The following is a 16,237-nucleotide window of genomic DNA, read 5'->3' as shown; positions in this document are numbered from 1 at the left end:
TAATCACTATGCTTTAATTATGTTCAATTCATAACAATGAAAATACACCCTGCATATCAGATATTTACATTACTATTCATAACAGTAGCAAAATTACAGTTATGAAGTAGCAACGAAAATAATTTTATGGTTGGGGGTCACCACAACATGAGGAACTGTATTAAAGGGTCGCGGCATTAGGAAGGTTGAGAACCACTGCCCTAAATGATATTCTGACCTTTGAAACTGAATTTCTGGGTAGCCCTATTATTTAATTAGTGTTAATACCATTTGACAATGCTAAACGTCTGTAGAACATGTCAACCTGCAAAGTATTAAAGGCATAAACAGTTTTCATGCAAACTCTCCCTCCTTAAAGCCTTTCTAGACAATAGAAGTCTTCATGGTGAGTTTATTCCAGTATCTGAAAGAAAGGTCATAATGAAATGTGCAGCCATGGCTCAATGGCAGCAGTGAAAGACTGAAGTCAAGAAATTTCTTTTAAGTATGAACCTGACAAAAGGGAAGACTGGACAAGAATCCATGCTGACTACAACTCAAAAGTTAGATACATTTTGTGCTCCTGGGGCTGGTCCCTATCAGTCTTACAGTAATAGGGAGCGAGAGGTCCAGCTCAAAGCCCCTCCTTTGTATTGTGCCACAGGACTCATACTCTCTCTGCTCTTTTTAAATATCTGCATTAAACTTCTGGGCTAGATCAGGGCTTTTCAACCAGTGGTACGGGTACCACTTGTGGCACATTGGCACCTGGCAGGTGGTACGCGACCATCCTAGAAAAGTGGTAGTGGGGGAAGGGAATGAGCTGAACCAGTGGCAGCACTGCACAAGCCTGAGCGAGAGATGGCTGGAGCTGCAGGGCTGTCAGGGCTCAGCGGAAGCACCAGGATCAGTGCCGCTTTCTAGCTGATCAGCGCTTCTTCGGGGCTGTCAGGGCTCAGTGGAAGTGCCAGGATCAGCACCAGGCTCCAGCTGGAGCTCAGCGCTGATCCTGGCACTTCTGCTGAGCCCAGAAGAAGCGTCGATCAGCTGGAATGTTGCAGCATCTCCAGGGTCTTGTGATTTACATTCAGATGCTTGGCAACTGATTCATATTTATGATGGTCATAGTGTCCCAGGATCATGTGAAGTGACCAAAACCTGCTGCAACCACCCAGCAGATGGGGGGGATAAAAACCAAACACCTTCCACCCCACCTCCGCTGCCAATCCTCAACAGAAATGCTTACAACAATGAAAACCTCGAATAGGAGGAAAAGTGCCGCTGGGTGGGCAGGCAGGTGTCTTGCTCGGCTATGGCTTGGGGGGCACTTTTTTCAGTGCCATTGTAACTTTGAACAGTCATTAAGCGAACTGTTGTAAGTCGAGGACTGCCTGCACTTTATCACTTTTTTCCTCTTTTTTTGGGGTCATCAAGTTTTTGACACCTTGCTAGGCGACTGGTAGTACTCGGATATTGCCATATCCTAAAAGTTGTACAATGGGTGAAAAGGTTGAAAAGCCCTGGGCTAGGTCATCCATCACCATGGGACAAGGTATCAGCAATACACTGCTGATACCGAGTTATATATCTTTGACTTGGGTGAAGTAAGTGATGCAATAAAAGTCTTCTTGCAGTGCCTGGTGGCTGAGGGGGGTCTGGATGGGGCACAACAGATTTCAACTGAACCCTGGTAAAATGAAGTGGCTGTGGTCGGTCTCTCTGTATCCAGGATTTTATCATATTTGGTCCTGGATGGGGTTGTACTACCCCATGCAGACCTAGTGTGTAATTTGAGGTTCCTCTTGGACTCACAACTCCTGCTTGAAAAGAAGATGGCAGCCGTGGCCATGAGAGCCTTTGCCCAACTTATGCCCTGTCCTGGATGGGGAGGGGGTCCTCCATTCAGACATTCATGCTCTGGTCATCTCATGATTGGACTATTGCAATACTCTCTATATGGGACTACCCTTGAACAGTATCTGGAAGCTTCAGCTGGTGCAGAATGCAGCCATGAGAGCCATACAGAGTACCCAAAGGAGGACACATGCAACACTTTGTTCTGTAAACTGGGCTGGGAGCCAGTTTGCTTCTGGGTCCAATAAATCTCTATATTGCATAGGAACCAGCTTCTACATCAGCCCATCCTGTTCAGGCAGAAAAGATATGCTGCAGATCCCATCAGTCAAGACCTAGGAAGAAGGTCTTTTCTGGTGCTGTCCCTGCATTGTGGAACACCCTGCCCTCAGAGGTGAGGAAAGCTCCCAATCTCAGCCTCCTGCAAAGAGGCCAAACTTGGCTGTGAGGCTGGCCAATCCCCTGAGACCCCACCTCCCATCTGTATTAACTGCTAACCTCACAACATTTCACCTTTTGACATGTTATTTTTATAATTTTAAAATTTAAATTTTGAACTAGTTCTGATTGTAATGTTAATTTTATACATTGATTATATACTAATTATATTGTAACCTGCCCATGTATGTGGATTCTAAGAATCTGTTACATTTGGTTGTGGAGCACAGTTGGGAGGTGAAAGCTAAAAAAATATGAAGAGAAAGCAAATGTGTGGAATTATTGCTTCTCCACAGTTTAGACAGCTCCAAGAAATGTGAGTCCACTGATGAGAATTATGTATCTTAAGTATTATAAATCTGTTGCCATCAAAATCAGTGATCTCCCACAAAAGAAAGATGGTACAGAACCAAAACTGGTCTTATTGAGTAATCATGAAGTGACCTACTGTATTATGATTTGAATGATCTTGAGATGGATGACAAAGATGACTTTGTTTTCCCCATCGCAGCCCACAGAAAGTGAGAAATCAGTCTCAAATATCTGCTCTTAATCTTCCCAGAGCTGTAGTCTGAATTTAAAGAACTGGTAAAGATACCATAGCCTGGTGAGAACAGCAACCACATAGAATTAGTTGCAGCAGATTGGAGGTGTCCAGTGTAGTGAGGCACTCGGGACTGTTAATGCCAAGAATGGGTTGCAACTGGGCCTTTATTCCTTTTCACTCCATTTAGAGTTAGATGGGATTTACCTTACTGAACAATTTTTTCCTGTGCTGATATTTGATATAGCAGAAATGTGAGGGTTCCTTGTAGTAGATGAAACATTCAGTTGTCACTTTGTGGTGAGATGAGTGGCAAATAAATTTAATAAATAAAATTCAATTGACCTTTTAGAATGGCAATTTCTAGGCCATGTTAGGAGCCTTAAAAGAAGATTTAGCTTTACAGAAGACTCTAACTTTGGAGTTGCCACCATCTGAGCTTGTTCTTTGATTAGATGACTATCCTGATGAACTATGCTTTAGCAAAGAAAAATATAAAATATTAATAAAATTATCAATTAAAGCATAAATGTTAGCCAAAATTGAATAGATTTGAGGTGGTTTCAAACAGAGTTTTAGGCAAGTATAGAATCCATGTGGGACTCTTAAGAGTCCATAATGAAAAAAAATAAATTCTATATTCTACTTCTATAAAGAATTGAGGAAATTAATTTCCTAACAAACTGTTAATGACACGTAACACATTTTTCTCCAGATACTACATAGCTATGAATAGAAACAATCTCACAGGGCATGATAAAATTAGAATTTATTGTACAGAGGTGTTTCTGTTTCATGAAGACAGAAATGTCTATAGGTAGGAATTTCTAAGAGTGATATTAAGCCACTTGATACTTTGACAGGAAATTTAAAAATATAGATTTACTTTTTCATGTAATATCTAATACCACTTAAGATACATTTACAGTGTACACATCTGTATTTTCTTAGCTAAACAAAAGTAACAATTCTATGATAGTTATGAAATACAATTATCCACTGTGTAACTGTTTTCATTATCTGGTTTGATAATACATAGCTGACCAGTTAACCTCAGAAGTGCATTTTTTTCTCACTTCTTTGGGGTTTATTGGGTTTCTATTTTTCAGCCTTACACACACACACACACACACACACACACACACACACCGTTTTTTTCTAATGAACACATTTTAATTGGCGAACTCTGTTATAACACTACAGTAATTTAAATTTTAGTTTGTGCTTTGATTTGAGAAATATTATTATATATGCTTATGTTCCTACACAATTTATTATAGTTAATGAAGCATTTAGTGCTCAGACACCTGAATCTTCTCAACTGTAAATAGAAGATTTACTGAAATTCCTTCAATTTCCTTCAGACAGCAAATTTAGCAGACTGTTTCTCTGGTCTTTAGGAGACAGAGGGATGAGATTTGCAGATCTATCACCCCATCCCAGTGAGAGTTCCTTACTGCACCAGTTCAGAGGTGAGTTTTGGCTTGTAGTATACAGTATACAGTCTAAGATTTTAATTGGGGGGTTGCTGGGGGGGGGCGATAGGCAGCTCCCTGGGAGACATCAATTAATTGGTTGCTATGAACATTCCTATCCCAAAATTTTTAAAAAAATTCTGGAAAAGCCCAGAGAACCCAGTTACTATGTACAGCAAACCTGAGCTACCTATAATCCAAAAAATCTGTAACACAATGAACTACAAGTTGTGTATTCAATCAATCATCCAAGTATGCTGTTATCACATGAATGGTATTTTACAAGCTTCAGATAACTAGGACTACTTTTCTGTACAGAGGGACTGGAGGGGGGGAGGCGGGGGGGGAGCAATCAGTCAGGATTTCAGAAGGTACTACTTCAGAGTAAGATTTTTGTTTAAAGTTGTATTAAACACTGTTAACATTTATTTATTACTGAGTATTAACAAAAATTCTCCATTTATTAGCACTTTGTTGAGACAGTATGATTTCACAGAACATGGTTATTAAAAAGGTGTTTAGAGGCACATTTCTCTCTGATCTGCAGATTGCCTGCTTATTCTATAGCAGGGGTCCCCAACTCCCCAGTCTGTGGACCGGCACCGGTCCACGGCATGCCACAAACAAGCGAAGCTCCATCTGTGGGATGCAGGTAGCACATGAAACCAGGCCCCTCCCGTCTGTATAAAAACCAGTCCATGGAACCAGTTCCTGGTGCCCAAAGGGTTGGGAGTCGCTGTTCTACAGTGCTGGACTTTTTTAGTTCTTATTCTAGTTTTGATCTATGACAAAGCTAGCAAATGATCACATTGAAGAACTAAGTGAAGATAACTTAAAAAACGGAAAAAATTAAATAAATTTCTAATTTCTCAGAAAAATGATTCATCTCAGGCATGGCTAGTGGCTAGCTTGCCAGTCACACAAGCTCAATAACAACTTCACCCATTCTTGGCAATGGGGGGGGGTCATGATTTTTGGTTGCTGCTGTAATCACTTGGCTGTTAGAGCTTGGAAAGAGAACACATTATCGTAGGTAAAATCTCCAATGAAATTGGTAGACAAAGGGCAAGTGTCTAGTAATGTTGATCACATAATCCTTGCTTTTCCATGTGAGGGTGGGGAATGTCTATTTGAATGCTTTCGTTTAATCAGTGAAGGATTATTTGATTTTATCATTTCAAACACTTGAATATTTATTAATAGTATACTACCAATCATGAATTATTCTAAATACTTTGATATTCAAAATGTCTATTTTATAAAGTGTAGTTATAAACCAATTTAGTTTAAGCTTTTTTAAATAAAGACTACAAAATATTTTTTCATTGATGTTCTTATTCAATTTTATTTGACAGTTTTTTTTATAATTCAGAGCATTAAACAAATCTTATTAAAATGCACATTTACCTCTCATGCACTCTATTTACCGTTTTATTCACTCCTCTGGTAAGAAAAAAGTTAACTATTTTCTCTTGATTTATAAATATCCAAATATTTTTTAAAGTATTCAAGAACTCTTTAAAACACTTTTGGTATATTATGCTGCTAAAGCGCCTCTTCTAATTTCACTCCCTCTGGTCTCTTTTACATCTTCACTGAAGATTTTCTTGGCTTCAAATCTGGATACTTTTTAAAATAATAGAATTATGCTTACTTTTAGGTATGCACATATTAACCACTAGTATAGTGAACTGAACTGACATACATTATATAGCCCTGTTCAGAATCTATCTGCATTTGCTCAATATAGGATTGAAAACCCATTTTAAAATATACTGCTACTACTTTTAGTATTATCATAATCTGATATTTAAGTTTCATTTTGAAGTTGTCATGTAATTTTATGACATATAATGCAATTCCTTTAAAATGTGTATTTGTAATCCTTTATTAATTTTCCATTTTTTCTTCTGAATGCATGATACATCCTCTGACATTCACTCAGATGTATTCATTGCTTTATTAAAAATAGTTACAGACAAAAAAAGTATCCAAAATGTAAAATATATCACCACGTGTGAGACTCAGAGGAGTACTGGCTTCACTAGGGACTTTACAGGGATATATAGGTGAGTATAGAGTATTCTAAATAGCCCTGTCCATTCTTCAACAGACTATAGATGTCAGGGAACAGAGCAGCTGGGAAGCGTGCACACACCTCTCTGAGCTCCTATTTCTGGCAAGGAAATAATGGACTACAGAGGCAACATATATAAAAACAAATGAAAAGTCATCACAATCAGTTTAATGAAGTGCACAGAATAGCAATTGGTCATGTCAATAAAAATAAAACAATTAATTTTACATCAAATGTGCTTTATTTTCATCACAGGTATTCTGTTAAATAAAGCACTATATATATATATATATATATATATATATATATATATATATATATATATATATATATATATATATATATATATATATATATATATATATATATATATATATATATATATATATATATATATATATATATATATATATATATATATAATGTGTGTGTGTGTATTGTGTATGTGTATACTGTCAGGCCACAGCTAAAGAGGATTCTTTATAGAATCAATTTTTTGTGGTTGTTTAGTATACAAGTAAACTTAATTTTGATAATAAGAACCACAGCAATTGGAGGCAAGCTGCCTCTTTTGTAAGGTACAAAACTGGCACAGAGGACACAATATTATACACCGTAAAAATGCAGTTAAATTTCAATTACGTCATACAGGGCAAAGAGTCCCTGCTCTCCCAGACAGGCATATTAAATGAAAGCCACCACAGTGAACTTTGAATTACATAAACATATTCATTATCTGATTGCCCTTTAAGAAAACATACGGTAGATGCAAAATAATTTTTTAATTTGAAGTTCTGCCTGACCAATTAAGCATATAAATTTCATCTTGCCATTCAAGCAGAAAGCACTGGACAAACTGAAGCACAAAACAGAAATAAGCAGAACTTATACAAACAGCATTTTTAAAAGGGAGAAAAAAAGACTTTAAAAGCACGCATGCTCCTCTACTGTCAAGAAGCAGCTTGGTTTCCTTTGCCAGATATCCTCGTAACCACATGAATTGTTGATTCAATGGTCCTGCAAAGGATGTCTAAAATGTCTTGATGTTGCTGCTGCATGTGACTCAACAATCCTCTGGAATGGCTGCAACTAAGTGATAAGCCAGACTCAGGGTCCTGGGAAGCTTGACTTTCAGAGTTCTTCAGATCTGTGAGGTCAGAAAGAACAGCAGAAATAGATGTGGAGGGGAACTCGGTATCATCCTCTATAATATGAGAATCCTTGGAGCTTGATGGCTCTTTCAGATCTTTACATTCTTCGAATCTTCCATTGCCCAGCTGTTCCTCCCCATGGTGTGAATGAGTAGCTAGCATCATATCTTCAGGAAATGAAGAGGGAACTTCCATACGGTACTCCTTAATAGAATTATTTTCAGGAGAAGGCAGGTCCTGTTCGGTGCCTGGGTCAATGATGGAGGAGTCTCTTGTCTCATTGTCTGAGGTGCTGGTTGGAGTCAAGGCTTCCCTAGGTTCATTTTTCAAATCACTGATGCAACTGTCTACCGTATGCTCCTCATCACTGCTAACCCGTCTTCTTTTTACTGGAGTGGCTCCCTCATCATCTGTACAATTAAAATAGATATTGATGAAATAATACAGGAATCGATTGCCATAATGAACTATTTTTACTGACAGAACAAAGATATTACATTCTTTTTATATATTTCTCTTTCCTCCTCTCTTCCCAAAGATCCTTTGAAATGTTTGAGAGCTTCAAGAATAACTTAATCTAATTTCTTTATCCTACTGGCTGGAGCACACAGCTTAGGAAATATTTTTGCTGTTGAAAAGAAATTCTGGGTCCAACTAAAATGCTTCCCAGCCATTTGATATAAGAAAAATTTCTAGGTTAAAAACGAGTTATTTCAACCCAAATTTTATTAACAATCGTTTGTCAATAAGTTCTTATCTGTTTAATTAACTTATCAGTGCTAGAGTTATTTTATATACATCCAAGCTTTAAGATGATTATCACCATCTTATTATTCAACGTACACGATAAACTGGGTTCCTCTCAACGAGAAGAGAAATATTTAGTTTTCAAGATGTTACAAGACTCTCTTGGTTTTACTTTGTCAGTTTAATAGGGAGGTATTTCAGAATATTTCCAGCTGAATAGTTCTCAGAATAAGCAGTAGTTACAGACACGGTTCAGCAAGGAAAAGTTAAATATGACTCCCAAAATAAGTTTTCTACTTGTAAGCTGCCCACAGTTAATTGGACGGTGAGATGGGTGGTATATAGATTTTATTAATAAATAAAACAAACCTTTAGTTTTTCGTTCTTTGGCTTCTTGTTCCTGCAATGAGCTTTTTTGCTGTTGACAAGTTTTGCATTTGTTTAGTAGCTCTTGCAAAGTAGGTATTAGGGCAGGATTCAACTGTTTGGGGGTGTGCACAGAAAGCAGTAAAGTGAGGGCTCGAAGGTCCTATAAAAGAAAATTTAAGTCAATGCATTTAATGAAATGAATTTGTTCTCTGTGTGTATGTAGACATTATATAAACAGTAACCAAAGAAACTGCATATGTCTATGCCTGCAGAAGAAAATTCTGACTCATTTTTACATGTCAGTTTTAAAAAATAATTTTCCATTGGCAGTATCAATACTTGTATATTCTGTTTTTATCATGTATCCTGTATAGCTTAAATCAAGAGGGAGACAAGTGGAAGGTATTGACAATGATGCATCACAGCTGTAAATCTAACAGTGTTTAAGTAGTATTATTGTATTATGCTCAATGGGAGAAAGAGATGACGGCATCTTTTACTATAAATAATATAACTTATTGATTATAGTAGGTAAAATATATTATACTACAATATAATGGAATGTCATTTTACTAATGTTATATTGAACAATAATGTATAACCTCAATAAGTATCTATTCATAATTTTTTTGAAAATATGTATTTGTTTTAAATGAAATAAAAGGATTATAATGAGGATAAAAAATAAAACAAACGCGTAACATTGATATATCTATTAAAATAAGAAAATGAATATGTATGTATATATATGCTGTATTATTGATAAATGCAGTTTTTTTTAACACTATAACTAAATTTCCATTTTATTCTCTCCATGCTTTTCAAAATGCCTAGTTTCAAAGCTTTTATTTTGGCTAACTCCCTTTTACTGTCACCTTGTACCATTTTCTGTTGCAATCCTCCCACCCAGCGATAAGGACTCGTTCTTCCTCCTAAAGCTTTGCAAACCTGGGCTTTAGTTTCAGGCCTGGGGTTGTTGTTTATTATTTAAGCCCCTGTTTTATTTTGCATTTTGTTGCTTATTGGATCATTTTAGTCTGGGCTGTCTGATTTTATGTTTTGGGACACTTTTGTGTTATTTTTATATGCCAAATCTAGTTCAAACATCTGGCTAACTGTGCAACAAATAATAATCATCATAATTCAGGATGCAAGCTGAGAAATCATTTACAGCATACAATGTAAGAACTGCAACAAGCACTATGTAGGACAAACAGGTAGAAGACTAGCAGAACGCATCCATGAACACCAACTAGCAGTCAGAAGACATGATGAAAATTCTTTAATTTCACAACACATAGATAGATTTAACCATAGTTTCAATTGGGAAAATGTGACAATCCTAGGCCGGGCTAAGTCCAAAAATGCCAGGGAATTACTAGAAGCCTGGCACTGACAAATTAGCCGTCAATAGACCCATCGACATTAACAACATCTATAGACTATGCAAAAGAGGCAATCAACCAGCCCAAAAGGGAACAAAAAGACCCAAACACCCCTCTACCAGCAATCGGCACCCAGATTAACTCCAAGGTTAACTTCAGACCAACAATCAAATAAACAATACCCCAATCAAGAAACTGCCAAAGAGCCATTAATAAACAGCCTAACAAAAATATCTCTAAGACCGCCCCCACCCAGACAGGCAAGAAACCAGAATATAAACTGACAGCAAACAGCACTCCTTACTAGCACTGATGATGTTACCTAGTCTGGGTAATGAAACGTCTGCAAGAAAACAAGGAAGCTCAGAGAGCATCAAGGACCCCTCATTTCAACCCTGAACTACAAATATTCTCCTTTATTGCTATAGATATATATGTGCATGTGGGTGTGTATGTATATGCATGTATATGTATATATACATACACATGCATGCATGCATACATACATGCCTATCACTGTAGGATTGTCATTTTTAACTTTTTTTATCTGAGGAATAGGAATAAAAATGCTTTACGTAAATCAATACAGTATTTAAAGAGAAAATAAAGTTTATTTACCCCATTTAAAGTAGAACTTGCTTTAAAAATTTCAACTCGCTGATTGGCAAATTCTGATTCCAGATTCTGATACTGGTTGATCAAATTTGTAATCAGATTATTGATTATTCCAGCACAATTTGCTTCAGAAAACACTTGTCCTTGTACCTGTAAAATAAGGGATTCTGAAACCTAATTTGCAATTCTGTGAAATAATGTCATCATAGCACTATTTCCTACTGTAAACCGAACTATGGGTGTAGAATTGAAAGAAAAAGAAGACAACTGTCTGTGGAAAAACAGATCTATATTGATTGTCATGTGTATCACATTAAAATAACTAATATTTACATTATTTAATTCACAAATGTATATAATCACTTTGCAAATTGGAATATCTATTTAATATTTGCACAACAAAATATTTATATTTCCTCATCTATATAGTTATCCAATTTTTAAGTGCCTACTTTCTTTCACTTTTGGAGAGGCACAAGAGATTCATCAGCAGTTCAAATAAACCAATTACTGAATTATCTTTCTTTAAAAAAAACCAAACCCTCCTCAGCATATATTAGACCAGCAACAACCACCACGTTTCCTAAGCTCAGCCCTGTGTACTTCTCCTTGATTCGTACAACATATTGTGATGATGGGCCACTTATAAAAGTCACTGAATTCTTCAATGCACCTAAAGGACAATGGGACAGCATTTTGATATGAAAATATCTGAAGCTCTGACCAAGGCGTAACAATTTTTCATACCTTGAGAAGGAAATGCGTTAAGAAAGTGTAAACAATGTTGTTGTTAAGAAATGTTCGCTCATCCATTAGGATGCATTTAATATACTCTGCAAACACAGGATCTTCACATAGGAGCTTGATGCAATTCTTTGACATGGAAGACTGAAAAGAGAAAGGTGATCAGAGCTTCACAATTAGTATTCCAACTGAATCATTGTGGATATGTGATTTCAACTTGTTAGAGATGTTACACGTAAGTCATTCATTGGAATAGAACTTTTCAGAATTTTCTAGGAGAGTAAATATAGCACCAGACTGTAACAATTCCTCAGTATCTTTCAGCCTGTCCTTTATTAATAAAATAATAAATTGATTAAAATCAACCTCTGTTGTGCTGCTCACAATAAACTAGTACATTTGGATTTATTAGAATCTCAGCAACTTTTAGAAAAAAAGTCTAAGTCTGCAGCAGGAGAAAGCCTGTATGAAAATGCCATTCATCGTCTGTCATTAAATGATGATCAAACACACACTTTTACTGTTCAGATAAAAACATTCCATTTAGACATAAATTAATTTTACCTGACTTTGGCAAAGCTCAGTCCAAAGTTTGGGAAACAAAGCTAGATGAAGAGGTAAGCCTTCATATGCAACAAGAACACCTAAAAATAAAAATGCAATTAAGTTCTTAAGATTATAAAGATATAGATATGCCAGAAATACAGTTGCTTATCTCTTAACACTTAAGAAGAAAACTAGGTATCACGAGCAATATAAACTGCCATGAGAGTTGTTAGTTAAATAAATAATTGATTTTAAAAGGCATAAACTACAGTTTAACTGTAAAATAAACCAAATCTATAGTCACTACCCAAATGACCTTGCTCCAATTTCCAATCAAAAATCATGTTGTGTTTAATAGTAATTTCAATATAAAAATCCTGCATATATTTACTCAAATTCACTATGTTTATCATGTTTTACTCTTAGATAAATGTAGTTACCCTGCCTTTCTTATTTATTCTACAGTTAAATAGCAATGTGGCAACAATTTAAATAAAATGCTTTATCTTTGAATTTACAAGTAGGCTTCTGCTAAAAAGAAAGATATTAATTCATTTAATCCCAACTTGCTATTTTAGCAAATCAGGTGGAAAACTGAATAAAGCAACTCTTCACGTAATTTTTATAAAAGAGAAAATATTTAATTTACCTTCAATGAATTTAAAAATTAAATGCTTATTAATTCTGATGTTGCAATTTACTCTTCTATATACACAAAGTGCTAAGCAGTAGCCTATGCACTAAATAACAGGTTTTGTCAACTAATGTGCTTGTTAACTCAAAAAGGAATCTTTTGGGCATGGCACAAATTCATACTTACTCATTTTCACTAAAGTTTCTGTGAATTTCTCACAGTTGATGGCAACTCGGCATAAGAGATGGATGAACTGATGGTATGAAAAAAAGTAATCTAGTAGCATACGGTCATAAACCTCATCTTTACCCTAAAGATTTAAAGAAAGTTATGTTTACAAAATAAAAACATGAAAAGTATAATATCTAAGTGTGAAAAAAATGAACAGTTTTCAAAGGACTATGATAAATTCTTGCTAAAAAAAACTACAGAACTTGGTTCAGGAATTATTTACTACAAAACTTGGGAATTTTAGGAATTATTAAAACTTACACAAATGTGTAGAACACCTAAGATGTTAAAAAGAATGCACTTTTTCCTTATTTGCCACTTTTTCATTCTCAATTTAACACTGAATATATCTGGGATCCAAAGTATTTGTAGGGATTTTTTGGGATCAAAGATGTAAGCAACAGATAGAGGCATTTTTCTTCTTTCTCTGTTATGAAAACTATCATAATAAAACTGCCACTGGAATTTTGTTACATCTGTGATAAATTAAGCCAATGAATGATAATTAAACCAAATACATTCAGAAGTGCAGTTCTCATCACCAACAACCACATCACAATTATTCTTAAAATTCATCATTCAAGGCTTATCCTTGATTGTAGGTGTTACTTTATGTAACATCAAATGTTTTACATAAAGGAAACATTTACTTTCCTGATACATAATTTGTTGTAATTGAATTTTAAATTCAAGATCCTTATTTAATTTTTTTAATGATTTGTAGTGCATTTTAATTAAATAATTGTAAGTTGCTTAGTGTCGCTTTGTTAAGATGGATGGCATATAAGTTTGGTAAATAAATAAAATAAATACCTTGTTAGCTTCTACCATTGTAGGCAAAAGGCACATATTAAGTTCAGGGCGAGGTGGGCGGATATTACTTTTGCCTCCTATCAATTTCAGATTTTCACGGCATGGGAAATAAGGACCAAGAGACACTGCAGTAGAAACGAAAAAGGAGAGGCATTAAACAAATGTGTACATTTCATCTTTGCAAAGAGTAGCCATCCCAATTCTCTTCCCAAAAATAAAAGATAAAAAAATATTTGTTCTTTAGGTAGATGAACGAACAGAAAATGTAGACAGAATAGTAAACTTAAAGTTAAAAAAAGGAAATGGTATATAGTTTACCAGTTACTTTTTGTTGCTCAGAAAACCAACTAGCCACTGTTATTTTATTTAAAGTAATATAACTTCAAATACATAAATAGATGTAAAGCCATTAACTTCATGATCTACTTTTTATGTTTGACTGCTGCTAATACTGCTATCCTCCATGAAAATGTAATTGCCACTGCTATAAGGAGTCCCTTCACAGCTCCTCATGTCAGACAGGCTGAAACAATCAACATTTATTCTGAAAAAGGCATGACTGAGGACCATATGGCAAAAGGCAAGGAGGAGACAAAAAGCAACTGCCAGCCTTTTACCCTAGAGCAATGGTGGCAAACCTATGGCATGCATGCCAGAGGCGGCAGGCAGAAGCCTCTCTGTTGGCATGTGCGCCATTGCCACAGCCCCGTCTCCCCCTACAGTCCCCTCACTAGCAATCCCCCCGGAAGAGAGTTGCCCGTGGGCATGGCCCGTGTGGAGCAGCGCAGCCAAGGACATGGAAGCCGGGCAGCAGGGACAAGACTCCGCCCTCGCACCCCGTTACACACAGATGATGCTGCGGAGCATGGGCAGAGGGTGTGGCCATGGTGCTGCAGGGCCGCCTGGGCGATCTGCTGTGGCAGGCTGTGGAGGCGGTAGGTGGCCCTGTGGGCGGGCAGGGCAGGAGATGGAGCGGGTGGGGGTGGAGTGGGGGCGGGCAGAGTGGTTTTTGGGCACTTGGTGTTTAAAAGGTTCGCCATCACTGACCTAGAGGATGAGCCCTGCTACCTTATGGTACCTAAGAGTCATTCCAGAGCCAAACAATAGTTATTCTTTTCCTCTTTAAAGCTTTGAAATAATGTTATTTTGTGCCTGACACACAAGTAGAATTTTAAACCTGCAGGCTTTCTCTGCCCTTTTTTCTTCTTTTTTATATTCTTTCTATAGCAGAGACCAATGACTTGCACCCAGAGACTTTATTATTATTTTTAGCTTCTCTAGACAGCTTAGAATAGGGAGCAGAATACTACTCTTTACTATCCATGCAGTTGCATTCTGCACCAGTTGAAGTTTCTAAATGCTTTTCAGGGGCAACCTCGTATAGTGTGTTTTATGGTAGTCTAAATGAGAGGTTGTAAGAGCATGGGTTACCATGAGCAGGGCCTCCCAGTCTAGGCTATGCTAGGCTAAACAAACCTACATGCTTAGGAAAGGGTAACTGTAGTGGCTGGTATCTTATTAATATATATATATAATATAGATCCTTCATAGTTGTGGGATTGTGGAAAATTTCCTTACCCTCCACCTTTTTCTGCTTTTTATTTTTCAGTCTTTTTTTTTTCATTTGATTTTTTTCCCCTTCAACTTTCTTATGGAGATTTCTATTATCTGAATTGTAAGTAAAGTACAGGCAGCTCTTGACTTACAATCACAATTGGGACTAGATTTCCCACTGTTAAGCAAGGTGGTTGTTAAGCGAGTCATGCTCAATTTTATGACCTTATTTTTGCTGTGAAGTGCCCAAATTTTTCAAGTAACTGAATTTTGATCAGGTAACTTTGAGGATGCAGTCATAAATGCAAGGACCAGGCATAAGTCACTTTTTTCAGTACCTTTGGAATTTTGAACAGTCATTAAACAAACGGTTATAAGTTAAGGATTTATACATATTCACTTACATGGATATGATGGAATTATTTTTAAGACGAGCAATTGGCTCAAGAAGGGAGAAAGAGAGAAATGAAGATAAAAAGCAGAACTGAAACCACTTAAAAGTAGTAAAAGATTGTCCAATAACTGCTATTTTTATCACATTTTATCACATGCAATATAATCGATACCACACAACAAAATCCAATCCCTCTGTCCAGTGATACTAAGGCAGCTCTCCCAAGGCAATGTGTATTTGGGCAACTATGACAGTTAAATAGCTCCCTTGGTTGATGTTATCCCAGCAGCCATCAAAGCCTCCACAATTATTCCAGGAAAGGAAGACCCGTGTGATACTATAGCAGAGAATACTTCACAAGAGATTTGAGGCCTTGGCACTTGCATCCAAAAATCTGTCTGTAGACAGAGAAAACAGCACATCTATGTAATTTGTGTAGCTGCTGGGACAGATTTTCTATAGGACATGCTTCAAATTGGGATACAAATTGGGAGAGGCAGATATGGCGGGAGCAGAGGACCATATCAGGTTAGGGGAGCACGCACACGCTATTTACAAGCTTGTGGGTGCTCCGGTCCTCAGGTCTCTACTCGGCTCCCAGGAGACCTAGATCCCCCGGCCCGGGATCATCGGCTGTTGTTGTGCAACGCCAGGTCCGTGGTAAATAAGGCCCCCCTCATACAAGAT

The 16,237-nt window shown here is 36.7% G+C and overlaps 1 protein-coding gene across 1 annotated transcript in view; it reads right to left on the bottom strand.

Annotated features, from left to right (window-relative positions):
- Positions 1 to 6,809: 6,809 nt before the first annotated feature.
- USP34 (ubiquitin specific peptidase 34) overlaps positions 6,810 to 16,237 on the bottom strand; it is a 143,976-nt gene continuing 134,548 nt past the window's right edge. Inside the window, exons 75-81 of the mRNA XM_015824189.1 lie at positions 13,603 to 13,727; positions 12,745 to 12,868; positions 11,943 to 12,022; positions 11,382 to 11,522; positions 10,638 to 10,784; positions 8,635 to 8,794; positions 6,810 to 7,928 (exon numbers count right to left, since the gene is read on the bottom strand). Of these exons, the coding sequence (XP_015679675.1) occupies positions 7,318 to 7,928; positions 8,635 to 8,794; positions 10,638 to 10,784; positions 11,382 to 11,522; positions 11,943 to 12,022; positions 12,745 to 12,868; positions 13,603 to 13,727 (1,388 nt within the window). The 3' untranslated portion in view covers positions 6,810 to 7,317. The remainder of the gene's footprint in view (positions 7,929 to 8,634; positions 8,795 to 10,637; positions 10,785 to 11,381; positions 11,523 to 11,942; positions 12,023 to 12,744; positions 12,869 to 13,602; positions 13,728 to 16,237) is intronic.

The sequence above is a fragment of the Protobothrops mucrosquamatus genome, unplaced genomic scaffold, assembly GCF_001527695.2.
Source record: "Protobothrops mucrosquamatus isolate PMUCROS unplaced genomic scaffold, P.Mucros_1.0 scaffold2155, whole genome shotgun sequence".
In the NCBI taxonomy this organism is placed as follows: domain Eukaryota; kingdom Metazoa; phylum Chordata; class Lepidosauria; order Squamata; family Viperidae; genus Protobothrops; species Protobothrops mucrosquamatus.
This window is presented reverse-complemented; position numbering and strand designations above follow the sequence as displayed.